At 58.4% G+C, this 14,820-nt stretch overlaps 1 protein-coding gene across 2 annotated transcripts in view; it reads right to left on the bottom strand.

Annotated features, from left to right (window-relative positions):
- CAMSAP1 (calmodulin regulated spectrin associated protein 1) overlaps positions 1-14,820 on the bottom strand; it is a 29,182-nt gene that overhangs the window by 12,284 nt on the left and 2,078 nt on the right. Inside the window, exons 2-5 of one of the 2 annotated variants that reach the window (XM_079790113.1) lie at positions 10,003-10,265; positions 8,604-8,765; positions 5,668-5,748; positions 2,242-2,383 (exon numbers count right to left, since the gene is read on the bottom strand). In XM_079790113.1, the coding sequence (XP_079646239.1) occupies positions 2,242-2,383; positions 5,668-5,748; positions 8,604-8,765; positions 10,003-10,265 (648 nt within the window). The other variant, XM_079790114.1, reaches the window with a different exon arrangement.

The following is a 14,820-nucleotide window of genomic DNA, read 5'->3' as shown; positions in this document are numbered from 1 at the left end:
TTGGTTAAAGTGTGAAATGTTTGCACCTGGCTATAAAGCAAGTCGTGTTCCTGGGCTGAAGAAACTGCAAGGCTAGTCGTCAGGGAGAGGAAGCTGGGCATTGCTACGTGACGTCATTACCCGGCGCCCACAGCCACCGTTTGGGGCTGGGCTGGGCTGTAGGCCGTATTTTGCACCATGGGGTCTTGGCAGCATTGGCTGAGATTTGGTGGGGTGTTGCTCCAGGGTGGTGGTGGGGCCTGTGTCCCACTTGGGGAAGCCGAGTGTTGAACTGTCGGCGCCATGTCCATGGAGCCATTTATTTTTGCACTCGGATGTCGAGTGTGACTCGACACGGTTAGCATTAAAATAAAGGAATCGAGAAAAAAGCAAGCGAGTGCAAAGGGTTAAATGTCCAGTGCACGTCATGGCAGCTCCTGTGTTGAGCATCTGTCACCTGGTGGTCAGTGCGCACAATAGCTACCAGTTGGACAAACACTTAGCCTTTTATATATATAGACTAGAGACCCAGTGCACGAATTCGTGCACGAGTGGGGTCCCTCTGGGTGGCCTGCAGGGATCGGGCCAAAACCCGCAGTCCAATGCTGCCTGCAGCTCCTACCTGCCGCTCCCGCTCATCCCGGCCCCACTGTGCCTGCTGTGGGCTGGCGCCCAATCAGGCCCAATCAGTCCCTATCGGGAGAGGCTCACACTGCCGCAGCAGCGCTCGCCAGCCATGAGCCCTGCGTTTGGCGCCCTCCCTAGGGGAGTGGCCTGCGGGATCATGCTGAAACTGGCTGACATCCCCCACAGGGTCCCATATTGCGAGACGGTGCAGCCCAGGGTGAGGGACCCCACTGGTGCACGATGGGGCCGGGGAGGGACCGTGGGAGGGCTCCAGGGCATGTCTGGCCCATCTCACTCAGTCCTGATCGGCTGGACCCCAGCAGCAAGCTAACCTACCGGTCGGAGCATCTGCCCCCTGGTGGTCAGTGCACGTCATAGCGACTGGTCGACCAGTTGGCTGTCTGCCCCCTGGTGGTCAGAGCATGTCATAGTGAGTGGTTGAGCAGCCTTAGCATATCATTAGCATATTACGCTTTGATTGGTTGTTCGGTTGTTTTGCCGTTCGGTCGATTTGCATATTACTCTTTTATTATATAGGAAGGATTATTATATAAGACTAGAGGCCCAGTGCACGAATTTGTGCACGGGTGGGGTCTGGCCAGCCTACCCCAATTGGGGCTGATTGGGTCTGGGCTGGCCTTGGGGAGGGGATGCAGGAGGTTGGTCAGCCAGCCCCACCCCAGATGGGGGCTGGGCAGCCAGGGGGAGGAACCACGGCAGGTTGGCCAGCCAGCCCCGCCTCCTATTTGACCAGTTGGCCGGCTGCAGTGTGCGTCACAGTGACCGGTCATTCCGGTTGTCCCGGTCACTTGCCTTTTATATATATAGATGGTTACAAAAGGGCTGTGTGACGATCCTTTGACAACTACTTTCTCACGGATCCGGTTTATCACAAGTTTGTTTATAATGTCCTGTGCCACTGAGTTTTCATATGCTTAATTTAAATACAAGAATCTTTTCTATTATTCGTGCTTTTTTGTAATTTAAGTAAGTAATCCATCCCAACAACGTTATAAAACTGTTTTCCTGTTTTCTTTCAAAGTTCTCAAGTTTGGCTTTTCAGGGTCAGGTCTTTCCTGCACAGTGGGGGGCTCCGTCTCCTGGGGAGGCCTCACTGCACTCCCCACACAGGCGCCTCTGGGCCCACATTCTGCACAGGCCAGTCCCCTCGCCTGTGAGATGTGGACCTTCCCACAGTCACATGACTACTCCTGAGCCCAATCACACAGGCTTAGCTGAGTAAAGCTCAACACAGCTTGGCCCACCCTCCTGTTCTTCAAAACCCACCCCCTGAATCTGGGGCGACCTGAGCAACAGAGCCATGGGGGCGAGGGACGTGACCCTGAGTACCATCGCGTCCCTGAGGCAGCGCACCTCGCGGGGATGCTGGCAGCATGCGGGAGAGACCGCCATGGACGACACTTGGGAAACAGGGTGCTGATGGCCTCAAAGCCTCTCCCCCAATTAGCACTAATTACGGAGCAAGAATAAGGCCTCAGAGTGGAGACCCACCCCAGCGCCTGCACCACGTGACCAGAGCAGTGCCATCAACACTGAGCACTTCATCCCCAACCGTCTCCACCCAGCCCTGCCGTGGCACCAAGGACGCGGTGTGGTGGGGCATTCTGCACTCACCGTCCAGCTTCATGTGCTCGGGGCAGTAGTAGTGGACCACGGCCAGCAGGGCGGCCCCGTCGCTGCCGTCTCGCATCAGGTCCTCCAGCAGCGGGAAGTGGGGCGGCTGCCTCGCCGACAGGTGCTCTCGGCGGTAGCGCACCTGTGGTCGACAAAAGGCAGACTCTACGCATGAGGCGCCCCCTCCCACCCACGTCCCAGGCAGACCGGGTCGAGAGCGCAATGCTCTGGACAATGCTTGGAACAAGGCAGTTGTAGGGGAAAAGCTCAAGTGTCGGGATTACATACTTTGCCCAGAACCCACATGTCAAGATCTGGGAACTGGCTCGTGGCAACCCCGGCTGAGTCATCAGCCGCTAAGGCAGCGGCGCCTCGCTCTAAGGTGCCGGCAGAGGGGCGGGACCCGTCTCCACTCCCAGAGCCGCTGCTGCACGCGGAGGAGAAACAAGTGTGAACGAACGTCCTGTCACTTGAAGCCGAGCAGTCCTGCTCAGTGCTGGCAGCGCTCACCGTGCCGGCGGTAAGAGAATACAAATGGCTTCAGCGTGCGGTTGAGAAATGCCCGAGAGCAGGTCAGACAATTTCGTGCACGAGGTCAGTGGTGCCGGGAGCAGGAGACGGAGCTCGCGGGCGGGGCCCACGCAGAACCCGTGCTTCTCAGGGTCTCTGCACCCGCTTCAGGGGAGGCGTGTGCCAGGTTGGGCTGCCCCAAGCCCCATCTCCACGGGCAGGTGAGGAGTGCAGGCCAGGCCGCCTGGGAGGGGGCGCAGTCTTGCTACCCCCGTTTTCTGCATTAACATTCACAAACCACATTACATGGGGGGGAGGCTATGGGGGCCAGGCCGGCGCAGGAGGAAGCCGGCAGCTGCCCTGGCGCGGGGCTCTGTTCCAGAGGATGTGACCGGAGGATCAAGGCGCCTCCCGGGCAGCAGTGCAGAGCCACCGGCTGACACCGCGTGAAAGGCCCGGCAGCGCCCTGCGGAGATGAGGAGCGGCTCCCTCGGCTGCTCCGCCGCAGACGTTCACTTGTTTCTCGCCCGTGGCGGAGGCTGGCAGCGGTCCCGCCCCAGCATGCAGACGCGGGCATGCGCCAGGCCAGCTCCCACACGGACACACAGCACACACGGTGATGACCACGGCATGCAGTGAAGCACATGATTTCTCGGCTGAAGATGGATGGAGTGACCTTAGAACCAGGGAAACCGTGTACCTGACCACCGGCCGGTCAGTTTGTGAAACCTCTAGCCGTGGGGTGACGAGCTGAAGCCTCAGAACCTGCCGCCCTGCCAGACCTTTCCCCGCAATCCTCGCCGCCCACTGGCTGGGCGCTGTGGCCCGACAGCGAGGGGTCAACCACGACACGGAACTAAGGGCCGGCTGCGGGCCTCCCTGGTCAGCGCCACACAGCTCTGCTCTGAACCTGCCTTCCCGTAGGACAGCTGGGTTTCCACTAGTCCTTCCTAAACCTCGTAACTTGTAACATTTCGCTCCTTGGCTTTAAAAAAAAAAAAATTTAAAAGACATGGAAATATCCATAAAATGCTTCTTCCCTGTTATTAACATCTCAGAGCAAAACCATCAGCCACAAAGCAGCCGGACCACTGCTCAGGGGACCCATCTGCCAGCCTGGCCCAGGGCACCGCCCGGGGGCAGAGTTCGGAGGCTAAGCTGCCTGCCTCCGAAGTGCTGTGTGCCAGGGCCTCCTCTCGCATGCCCCCTCTGTGCCTGCAGGGCGGCACCACGGAGCAGCCAGGGCTGGGCCAAGCCGCCCCTTCGCTTCCTCTCACGGGAAATTCCCTTCTCACTGTGGGGACCCAGGACCCCTGCCAGGAAGGAGGGTGGCCTCCCCACCGCGCAGGCGGCAGCGGTGATCACCTTTCCCAGAAGGCTGTGCTGCGGGCACTAAGACACGGCAGGTCACCATTAGGGCCGGTCACATCAGAAAGGTCAAAACAAAGAGCGCTTGGGCCCTGGCCGGTGTGGCTCTATGGTTGGCGACCGGCCTGCGGACTGACGGGTCCCAGGTTTGATTCCTGATCAAGGGCACGTACCCAGGTTGCAGGTTGGATCCCAGCCCCGGCAGGATGCCTGCAGGAGGCAACCAATTGATGTCTCTCTCACATCAATATTTCTCTCTCTTTCTCCTCCTACCTCCCTCCCTTCCACTCTCTCTAAAAACAAACAAACCCCAAAACCAAACACCAAACAAACAAACAAAACAAAAAAAAGGAAAAACTATGCTCAGGAGAGGGTTAACAACAACAAAAACACAGTCGCCTGGAGTTGGTCAGTCCTTCTCAGAAGAGAAGACCCTGCTTTACATTCACGTTCATCACGGTGAGTCACGAGCGCCCAGGAGCTGAAACACAAGCCCTATCTGGCACACCTGACTGCACGCTGCCTGTGAATGCGACCCAGAACTCCCAGTGCCCACCGCGGGAAGCCAAGCCTGTCAGCCCGACGCAGGCCGCACCCACACGGCACAAAGTGCAACTACACCAGGACATCCAGACACAGACAGGTTGGGCGAGCGACGGGGAATGGAAGCAGGTGGCGGCACAGGATGGCGTCTGATGGCAGCAGGGCACGGAGTCCACTTACGGGCACCAGCTTCCAGTACCACTTGGAGGGAGACTGCTCGGGAGGCAGGGGAGAAGGCAGGAGAGGAGGGTCAGCGGGACAGGCCCACGTGCGGACGGACAGACGGCGTACACACGTGGGTGCAGTGTGAACACGAGGGATCGGTGCCCGTGACCCAAAGGGGAAGGTACGGGCACCTCTACACGAGGCTCTGGGAGCAATGGACACTCCGGGAACTTGGTGCGGCTGGGCACCATGGCGGACGCCTGGGCACCGAGGGGGGCGCAGCGCGTCGTCTGCCTCGTCGGAGAGCGGGAGGAACAAACACGGTCACGCATGCGGTGCCCACGCATCCCCACAGCCAGGGGACACGGGCAGACCGCAGCCATGGCTGGGCCACGCCGTGCATGCATGTAGGGAAGGTGGTTCCAGTCCTGCACGTGCTTGACCAGAAAAACCATGTCAGGGAAGAAAGGACAGAAGTGACAGGGACGCACCAAAGCCACCTGCACCATTTCCTCAGGCGCCACAGGCCCTGCCACAACCCCACGAGGGCTTTAGGGCACCACGCCAGCCCCCCTGGACCTCGAGGGCAATGCACGCCCCCTCGCTGGCAGACGGCAACATGCACCTCACTTGCTGACTGGTAGAAGCCGACTCCCGGGCCCCGTACCTCCCAACACCCCTTCACCCCCCGGGTTACACACTGGACGCCCTGCCAGGGAGAGGGTGCAGGCTGCGTGCCCTCTGCCCCCGAGGAGCCGCAGAGCCAGCCTGCCGGCGCAGGAGACTCATCTGTGAGGAAGGCGTGGCCCCTCTACACGGAGGAGGTGCCCTGCCCTTTACCTTCTGATGAGCAGGACTCTCCAGGAACTGCTGCTTCAGCTTCACCTCCTTCTCTGTTATCTCTCTCATTTTAAGGTTTACCTGAAGGAGAAGAAAACGCACTTAAAAGGTGACTGCTGCTCTAACTGGTGGCTCAGTGGATAGAGCGTCAGCCTGCGGACTGAAGGGTCCCAGGTTCAATTCCGGTCAGGGCACACGCCTGGGTTGCAGGCTCGATCCCCAGTGGGGGGCATGCAGGAGGCAGCCGATCCATGATTCTCTCTCATTGTGGATGTTTCTGTCTCTCTCTCCGCCCTTCCTCCCTGAAATAAAACATATGTTTTAAACAAGGTGACTGCTTTCCGACACTGGTAGCCACATCTCCCCCCGGGACCCAGCCTCACTGCTCTCACTCCGACTCTGAAGCAGGCATTACCTAGACTCTCTTACACCCGCAGAAACCGAGGACTCCAGGTGACCTGCGACGGGCGGAAAACAAGATGCCCCCAAGCGCCATGCGGGCTGCCGCCTCCCGCCCTCCATCACCGACAGAGGCCCCTGATGAGACATCAGCTGGGCTGCCACTGAGGAGCAAGCGCTGCTCGGACATCCCTGACAGGACAAGAAGCCCTGTAACCTGAGGCCCGCGTTCACGGCGCACGCCTCGGGCAGCTCATACAACTTGTAGAAGTAAAGTGCTCTCTCCTCTCCTGGAATTATGGTAAAGATAAAATCAAAACTGCCATTATAAGTAACACCATGGGAAATACTCGCCATGCTTACAGGCCACGGTCACAGCCACGGGATGAGAGGCACAGAGCTGAACCTTTTACCGTGAAACAAGGCACAGTGAGTGCACGCAGGGGATGCCCATCAAGGAGGTGGGGCCCCATACATGGCGGCAGGAGAAGACCTGGCCTTGGTGGTGGGCACACAGGCATACACAGGTCCTGTGACATGGAACCTACATGTTCATGCTGACCACTGTCACCCCAATCAATGTAATAAAATTTTAAAAAGAAGGTAGGAAAACGGTTTTTAAAAGAAAAAAACAGCCCAGCTGGTGTGGCTCACGAATTGAACATCGACCCATGAACCAGGTCATGGTCTATTCCCGCTCAGGCACATGCCCAGGTTGCGGGCTCCATCCCCAGTGTGGAGCGTGCAGGAGGCAGCCGACCGATGTCTCTCCCTCAATGTTTCTCTCTATCTTTCTCCTTTCCACTCTCCCTAAAAAAACTAACAAAAACATACTTGAAAAAGACAAAAGAAAAATCAATGTAGATCAAATTAACCAAAAGGAGTCCCCAGGGCAGACAGGATGCAGCAGCAGGAAAGGCTGCAACCTCACCAGGAGAGTGGCATCTCCTCCTGCAGAGTCCACCCCAGGAGCCTGGACGGCAGGGGGTGCGGGACCTCCCCGTGAGCGAGCGCGCGCACACCTGAGGTGACACCTGAGCATCTGCGCTGGACGTCTGATGTGACAGAGGGTCCATGTGACCCCAGCAGGATGGTGGGGGCCCGAGGGAGGGTCGAGGTAACAGCAAGCAGAAGGCACGGTCCACCAGACAGACTGGAGCAGAAGGCGAGGGCGTCTCTTTAAGGCAGACGACCCCACGGGAGGTGTCAGTGCTGCTGCTCAGCTGTGAGGCCTCGCACATGCCAGCGAGGGACCGGGAAGCAGAGCCCCCGGGGGGAGGTCCCTGAGGAAAAGGGCCCATGACCAACACCGCGACCGATGAGAACCGGATCCAACTGGAAATGAAGACCCTCCCCAAAGAAATGTGGCCAAAGGGAACAAGCAAGCAATTTACCCAAAAAGAAAGATAACTAGCCCCACACACACTGTTTTTATTTCCTCCGTCCCCTGACCCTCTCCCCTCCGGCAACCACCAGCTTGTTCCCAGTGTCTCTGGGTCCGTTTCTGTTTTGTTTGTTCACTTTCCCCCAATTCCACGTATCAGTGAGACCACAGGGCACTGGTCTTTCTCTGACTTATTTCACTGAGCATAATACCCTACAGGCCCATCCGTGTTGCTGTAAACAGTAAGGAGGGGGAGGGAGAGAAACATCAATGGGAGAGCCATGGATCGGCTGCCTCCTGCACGCCCCCCACCGGGGATCGAGCCCACCACCCGGGCATGTGCCCGACCGGGAACCACATGGTGCAAGGATGTCTGGCTCACAGCTCCACCAGGAGCTGCTCCATCTTCTGTGTCTTTAGCAGCAAAGTGTCACCAACTGAACACCTTTTTGCAAATAAGACTTAATAAACCAAAAGGCTTTGGTAAGGGAACCCTATAATCACATGCTACTAAGAATAACCATTAAAAAAATACTTCTATTGATTTCAGAGCAGAAGGGAGCAGGAAAGAGATAGAAACATCAACGATGAGAGAGAATCATCAATCAGCTGCCTCCTGCATGCCCCCCCTGGGGATTGAGCCCACAACCCAGGCATGTGCCCTTGACCGGAATTGGACCCGGGACTCTTCAGTCCACAGGCCAACGCTCTAGCCACTGAGTCAAACCAGCCAGGGCAAAAATAACCATTCTTATTTTTTTTAATTACTTTATTGATTAAGGTATCCCATATTTGTCATCAACCCCACCCCGCTAACCATTCTTTATATACATTGCATGAAAGATTACATTGCAAGCTTCTAAATATAAAAGGAAAAACAGCATTTAAGAAGACACGTTTCTCTCCAAACACCGTGTCAAACCGAGTGCCTCCTTAAGCGCAGGGAAGACAACAGGAGGAGGAGCAGCAATGTGGACCCCACCAGGCCTGCATTTCCTACCCTCAGCCCCCAGGCCGGGCACCCGCTCCTCAGGGACACCTGTGGTCTGCCCAACGTCGGCAGGCAGTTCTGGGCGCAGCACACGCAGCCTGGGGGCCCCTGTGGGCGGGGACCTCAGCATCACCACGAGGACTGGCCGCCAGGTGCACTCACCTTGTTGACCCAGAACACCATGGCATCCTCGAGGTCGTACGGAAGCTCTTTCGAGGCACTGAATGTGGAGAAGCGCTTGACGCTGGCCACCACCTTCTCGATGCTGATCATCTCCACGGTGTAGGCCATCATGAGGGCGTCCACCATCGCCATGTGGGCGCTCTGCAAGCAGGGCGGTCAGAGTTGCCACCTGCCTCACCCACCAGGCCCCACAGACCCCCCTCAGACTCCTTCCTCTTTTCTCCCCATGAGGAGACAGAGAGGCCTCATCTGCTCGCTACCCCGCCTCAGGGTCGGCCAGCCTGGTGCCCTGCAAGGGGGGCTTCGTCCTCCTGCTCATCTCCCTGACAGTCCCGGGGGCCGGGGGTCCTTCCTTCAGGGCTGCGGTAAAGGTACAGAGGGCGGAGAGCCCTGACGAGGCGGCACCACCACCGACGGCCCCTGGGCACCGTCAGCAGCGCTGGCACTGAAACCACGCGGTGCCTTTGCACCGTTTCTTCCCACAGCACACCACCACCCGGACCAAGAGTGAGACCACGGAACGGAACGCAGGGAACGCCCCCAGAGGCAGCGCAGGGAGCGCACGCGGCTCAGGCCCAGGGTCTGGAGAAGCACCTCCGGGCGGGGCTCTCTTTTCAGAGAAAGACGGGCGGGCGGGGCTGCTTAGAGGACAAAAGGCATTGACTACGTTATTTTGGCACAAAATACTCAACGTACACAGGAAACAATCAGACAGCACGAGCACAACAGGGACACCTCCCAACGCTGCAGAGTGCACCTCCACACGCCTACACCTCTGAGGGCGGTGCTCACCTCCACACGCCTCCTCCCAGGGCACCTTCACCTCCACACGCCTACACCTCCCAGGGCTGCGCTCACCTCCACACGCCTATACCTCCCAGGGCGGTGCTCACATCCACACGCTTACACCTCCCAGGGCGGTGCTCACATCCACACGCCTACACCTCCCAGGGCTGCGCTCACCTCCACACGCCTACACCTCCCAGGGCTGCGCTCACCTCCACACGCCTACACCTCCCAGGGCTGCGCTCACCTCCACACGCCTACACCTCCCAGGGCGGCGTTCGGCGCTCACCCGGAGTCAGCCAAGAGGACCTGCTCTCCCCAGGTCCAGACTACTCAGCCACGCGGGACACGCGCCTGCCACGCACTCAGACCTAGGCCAGCTGCCACACGCGCCTGTGCACCGTGACACACCTGAGGTTTCAGCGTGCCTCGTCCATGCAGCGCAGCGGCAGAGGGACAGCCGGCGACATGACGGGCTGGGCACGCCCGCTAGTGCCCATGGCAATGGAAGCCGTGACGTCACTGGCCCCAAACATGCACACGACACCCTGGGTGGGGGTGGGGTGAGTGCGGGCGGTGCGCAGGCACTCACCATCTTTATGGGTGCGTGGCTGAGGTCGGGGTCCGTCACGGGCGTGTCGTCGCTCTCCATCACGTAAATGCCCTTCCGGGACAGGGCCTGGATGACAGACTGGTGCCCCTGCAGCGCGGCCGCCTGGTCGCCCTTCAGGATGAGGCTGCAGACGCGGCAGTACAGCTCGCCCGACAGCAGGAGCTTGATGACAGGCGGCTTGATGTGCTCCTGCTCGTACTGGTCGATGTAGAAGGGGTCCCTGAGGTCCTCGGGGATGTTATCTGAGCCAAGGAAAGATGACCGAGCGTGACTCGCACATTCAACACGCCCCGGAGGACAGAGGGCCATTAACAACAACGGCTAAGGCATAAAAAGACACCAGCGGGTCCCCATCCCCATCTTCTCTATTGCAAACCAGCCCCTCAAACCCCAGGGGGCGTGGGCAGCTCCCCACTTCGTGACCTCACGGCCACGGCCTCAGGAGCAGCGAGAAGCAGGTGTGGGTCCCCGAGGGGAGAGTGGGCGACAGGAAAGCCAGGCCAGCACTGCGCGCTGGGTAGGACCACGGGCAGGATGGCGGGCAGGACGGTCGTGGGCGCACCCAGCAGCAGCCCTGGGCGGAGCGACACACGTGTCCCTCTGATGGCAAAGGGGAGACGGCCGTGAGGCCGCCGGCACGGTCTCCGGAGGGCGCACCGGGCCTGCTGCTATGGCGACGAAGCAGCACCGTGGCCCCGCCCGCCTCCATCTCGGACCCAGTGGCCTTAAGCTCCACGTGAGCCTGTTACTTAAGTGTCACAATTCTACTAAATCAAGACTTCTGTCTCCACGTTACAAACAGGGAAACTGAGGCACAGAGGAAGCACGCAGTGTCCAAGGTCACGCGAGGCAGAAACCACTGTGAACCCACAGCATTACCCGCCTCCCACCAAGTGCACTAGCCCCCTGGGGGCAGCTGGGGACCCCCTTTCTGGGTGGTGAAGGCTCACCCCCAGGAAGACGACAAACCTCAGACAGGAGGAAAGCGGACAGAGCTGAAGAGGGAAGCAGACAGGCTCCAGGTCCAGTTAGGGCTTCAACACCCATCAGCACAGACAGGCCTGCAACAGGAGACCTGAGCACCACAACCAGCCACAGGCCTGCCTGGCACGCGCAGAACACTCCGCCCAACGCCAGGACACAGCTCTTCAACTGCCCAGGGAACCGTCACCAAAACAGACCTCGCCTGGGCCGTGAGGCAGGACCCAGTCCGTTCTCTTACCATCATGGAATCGGACGAAAAGGAACAGCGAAACACAAAACAGGGAAATCTCACACTTGGCAATCTCACTTCTAAATAACTCACGGGTCAGTGAGGAAGCATCAAAGCAAATAAAGGAAAATAAACAAAACGGAATGAAGAGACAACACATGGGAAATGAGCTAAGGCAGCACCACTGGGACACGGAGGGCACCCCACGCTCAGGCTGAAAGGAGCAAGGTCTCCAGGCGTCACCTCACTCCCACCTCAAGGACCTGGGAAAGGAAGAGCAAGAGACACCACGGGGGGAGGGGGGAGGGGGGAGGAGGGGAGAGGGGGGAGGGGAGGGGAGGGAAGGGGGAGGGGAAGAGAAGGGGAGGAGGGGGAGGGAGAAGGGGGGAGGGAAGGGGGGGAGGGAAGGGGGAGGGAGGGAGGGGGAGAGGAGGGGGGAAGGAAGAGAGAGGGGGAAGTAGGGAGAGGGAGGGAAGTAGGAGGGGGAGGGGGAGGGAGGGAAGGGGGAGGGAGGGAGGGAGGCAGGTGTGACACCAGCAGAGGCCCTCGTGGGCTGGAAGACTGTCAGACGACAGGTCAGTGCCCGGCTGTGACACCGTGTCATGGTTTTGTGAGAAGTAATGGCTGGGAAAACCGCAGACCGGGTGCCCGGGACTCCCTGCGTGACTCTTAAAACTGCATGTTAATATACAATTATCTCAGAAGTTTAACAGAGCTGTCTAAATTGGCCGACGGACTGAAAAGACATTTCACAGAAAAAGATTCAAATATCCAATAAGCATGTAAAAAAGTGCTCATCGTGCTTAGTCCCCAGGGAAATACATACCACAGCCAGCGAGCGCACGGCCATCCGAGTGGCTGAAATACAGGCTGACGATGGCCCGTGCGGCGAGGCGGCGAGGGGGCAGGGCAGCGGCAGCGCCCACACTCCGCTGGTGGAATAAAAAGTGACACAGCCACTTTGGCTAACCACTGGGCATTACACACTCCTTTCCAAGACACATGAAAACCCATGTCCACACAGACTATTCATAGCAGACACGCATCAGCCCCAGATATTCCACCTGACACAGTCCCCCCATCCGACCTGCCAGGAGACTCTTGTCCGGCTCTCACCGCCCCACGCCCCACAGGAAACCTTCCCGGCACACACTCACCAGCTTGGACACCACACAATCTGGCCAAGACCATCTCCAAGGGAATCGCTACGATTTCAGTCCACAAACCCCATCACAAGGCCCAGAACACTTGTGCACGGAACCGGCCTGACACCCTCTCTCCTGGGCGGGACGGGGCTCAAACCTTACCATCTCTCCAGGCCTATCACCCACAAAGCTGCCACACGTGCCCCTCCCACAGCGACCACGGCCCCTGGAGCCTCGGCACTGCGACCCCTCAGTGCCCTGACAGCTCCTGTTCGATGTCAGGCGGCCATGTTGAGTCCTGGAGTTACTTCATTCTGGTCCACAGCTCATGAGACTCGTAAGTAGCTAAGGAGACGGCATCGTTAACTCCCCCTGTGTTTCCTGTAGAGCGAAACCCCAGTGTGCTCCTGACGCCCCTGCGGTGACTGGCTGAATGGATGTGGTGCTGGCTCCAGCCTGGCCACCTTCAGATTGGATGAAAAATGACAGCAATCTGAGGTTTCAACAGTTCAACTACGAACGAAAAAGAACACGTGAGATCACGTGATAGGACCCGAAAACAATCAACAGCAGAAGCCTCTGAGCTCTTAGGAAGGTAAATGTGATGCAGAAAAGTATTAAAACGGGGCTTTTGGGAGAACGCTTACACAATCTGACCTCCTGAAGCAGGACCGTCACTCAAATGTAAAGGGCTGGGACCGTCTGAACGTAAAGGTGACCTACTTCTATGTTCTTGGGTCAGTACTGAACCTGTGGCTTCAGGACGGGAAAGCGAAGGTGGGCAAACAGGTCCATCTTTACAGACACCCACGCCCCCACGTCAGCCACCGGGTCGGAACCAAGTCCTGGCCCAAGGCGTCTCCAGTCCCTGCACATGTGGCCAGCAGGCGAGCACTGGCTGTCCTGCGGACAAGGCCGGAGGGCAGTCGTAACCCCTGACCCCAGTGGTCCTAGCGGGCCAAGCAGAAGGAAGGCCATTGGAGGAGACCAGCCAGCCACCCGACCCCCACAGGACCTAGTGCCACCGACACACACACTCAGGTGCCCTGTGACCGCCCATCAGAAGCACCCAAATCCCTTGCTGAGAACAAGGCTATTTAAAAATACCACCTAAACCCATAAACCAATGACCTGAGTGAGTCGCTGTGAATAAAAAGTGAGCGGATGCCGCGAGGGAGGCTCCCAGCCCGCAGTGGGGGCTCCCCAGCCCAGGGCCAAGGCCAGCGGCTGCGCTCATTTCGTTCTGGGCCTCACAGGCTCCGAGCCTGCGGCTCACTCAAACCAGACGCCGCCACCCAGCAAAGTGGTGACCTGCTGGACCGACAAGGGAAGGGCTTTACCAGACTCCTCGCTGTCCTGTGGCCGCGTGAGAGCAGCAGCTCTGGGTCACGGACACCCGTCAGCGGGACAGAGGCCCAGCGTCCGCACAGACTGCCCCCCCACAGCAGGGCCCAGTCAGTTAGCAGCTCTAACGAGAGTGAGGACCAGTGCCGACCCCTCACGAGCAGTCGGCTCGGACAGCCCAGGGCTCTCCATCTGTTTGCTGCCGGTAAAGGAGAAGGTGGAATTTGGGGGCCCCTGAGGCCCTGCCCTGTCCAGGTGGCTCAGCCCCGGGGAGAGTGTCCACTGGTTCCCAGGGCTCCTCAGGGCGAACCGCCATGTGCACATAGCAACGTGCTGGCAACAGCTGAGTGCCTTCTAGCGTTTTCCCTGGGTTACTTTTCAACATTGTCCTTGAGAGATGACAAACACTATTGCTCAAAACCCCAAACCAAGACCTAGATATCTTTAAGTTTCCTAAGGTCGTGGAGGAAAAGAAAACAAAAACAGGAACACAAAAGCCTGGTCCAGCACTCCATTCTAAAATGGACAGTACTCCAAGTCACCCTTTAAACTTCCTTACCAACTTGTATGACTTTCACCCAAAAAGACATCACAAAACACTCCAGCTAATAAGCAGGTTCTACTTTCTTACAGATACTTCCAAATGAGTAAGTTTCAACATGTCCAGTATACTATTTATAAGACAATAATTAAAACACTGTCAATGACACGGGAGTTACCCCCCAAAAGGAGGGGCAGATTCTAATATCAGCACAAGATGGCCCCCAGTTCCTGGCTGGGGTGCAGCGAGGAAGAAGGTGGGAGGGAACGTCTAACCACCCGCACCTCAGGCCTGGCTGAGGGTGAGCTGGGCTGCGAATGGGGACAGCGGCCCGGGGACCTCAGGCCCGGGGACTGTGAGGTCCCGAAAGGCAAGCGCAGGAGAGGCCGCCTCGGAGCACCTGCCCTGCGCGGCGCGGGCCTCCCATTCCTGCACAACCAGAAAGACTGTTCTGTCTCACTGAGCTAATTCACCAGCAGTCGTATAACAAGTCACACGTTTAAGCCACTCTCGGAGGAACCACGCTGACTCACTGAAAACCAAGCTGGAGAGGC

Source organism: Cnephaeus nilssonii, assembly GCF_951640355.1.
Source record: "Cnephaeus nilssonii genome assembly, chromosome: 14".
Taxonomy (NCBI): Eukaryota; Metazoa; Chordata; class Mammalia; order Chiroptera; family Vespertilionidae; genus Cnephaeus; species Cnephaeus nilssonii.
The sequence above is the reverse complement of the archived record's forward strand: the minus strand, read 5'-3'. Positions and strand labels throughout refer to the sequence as shown.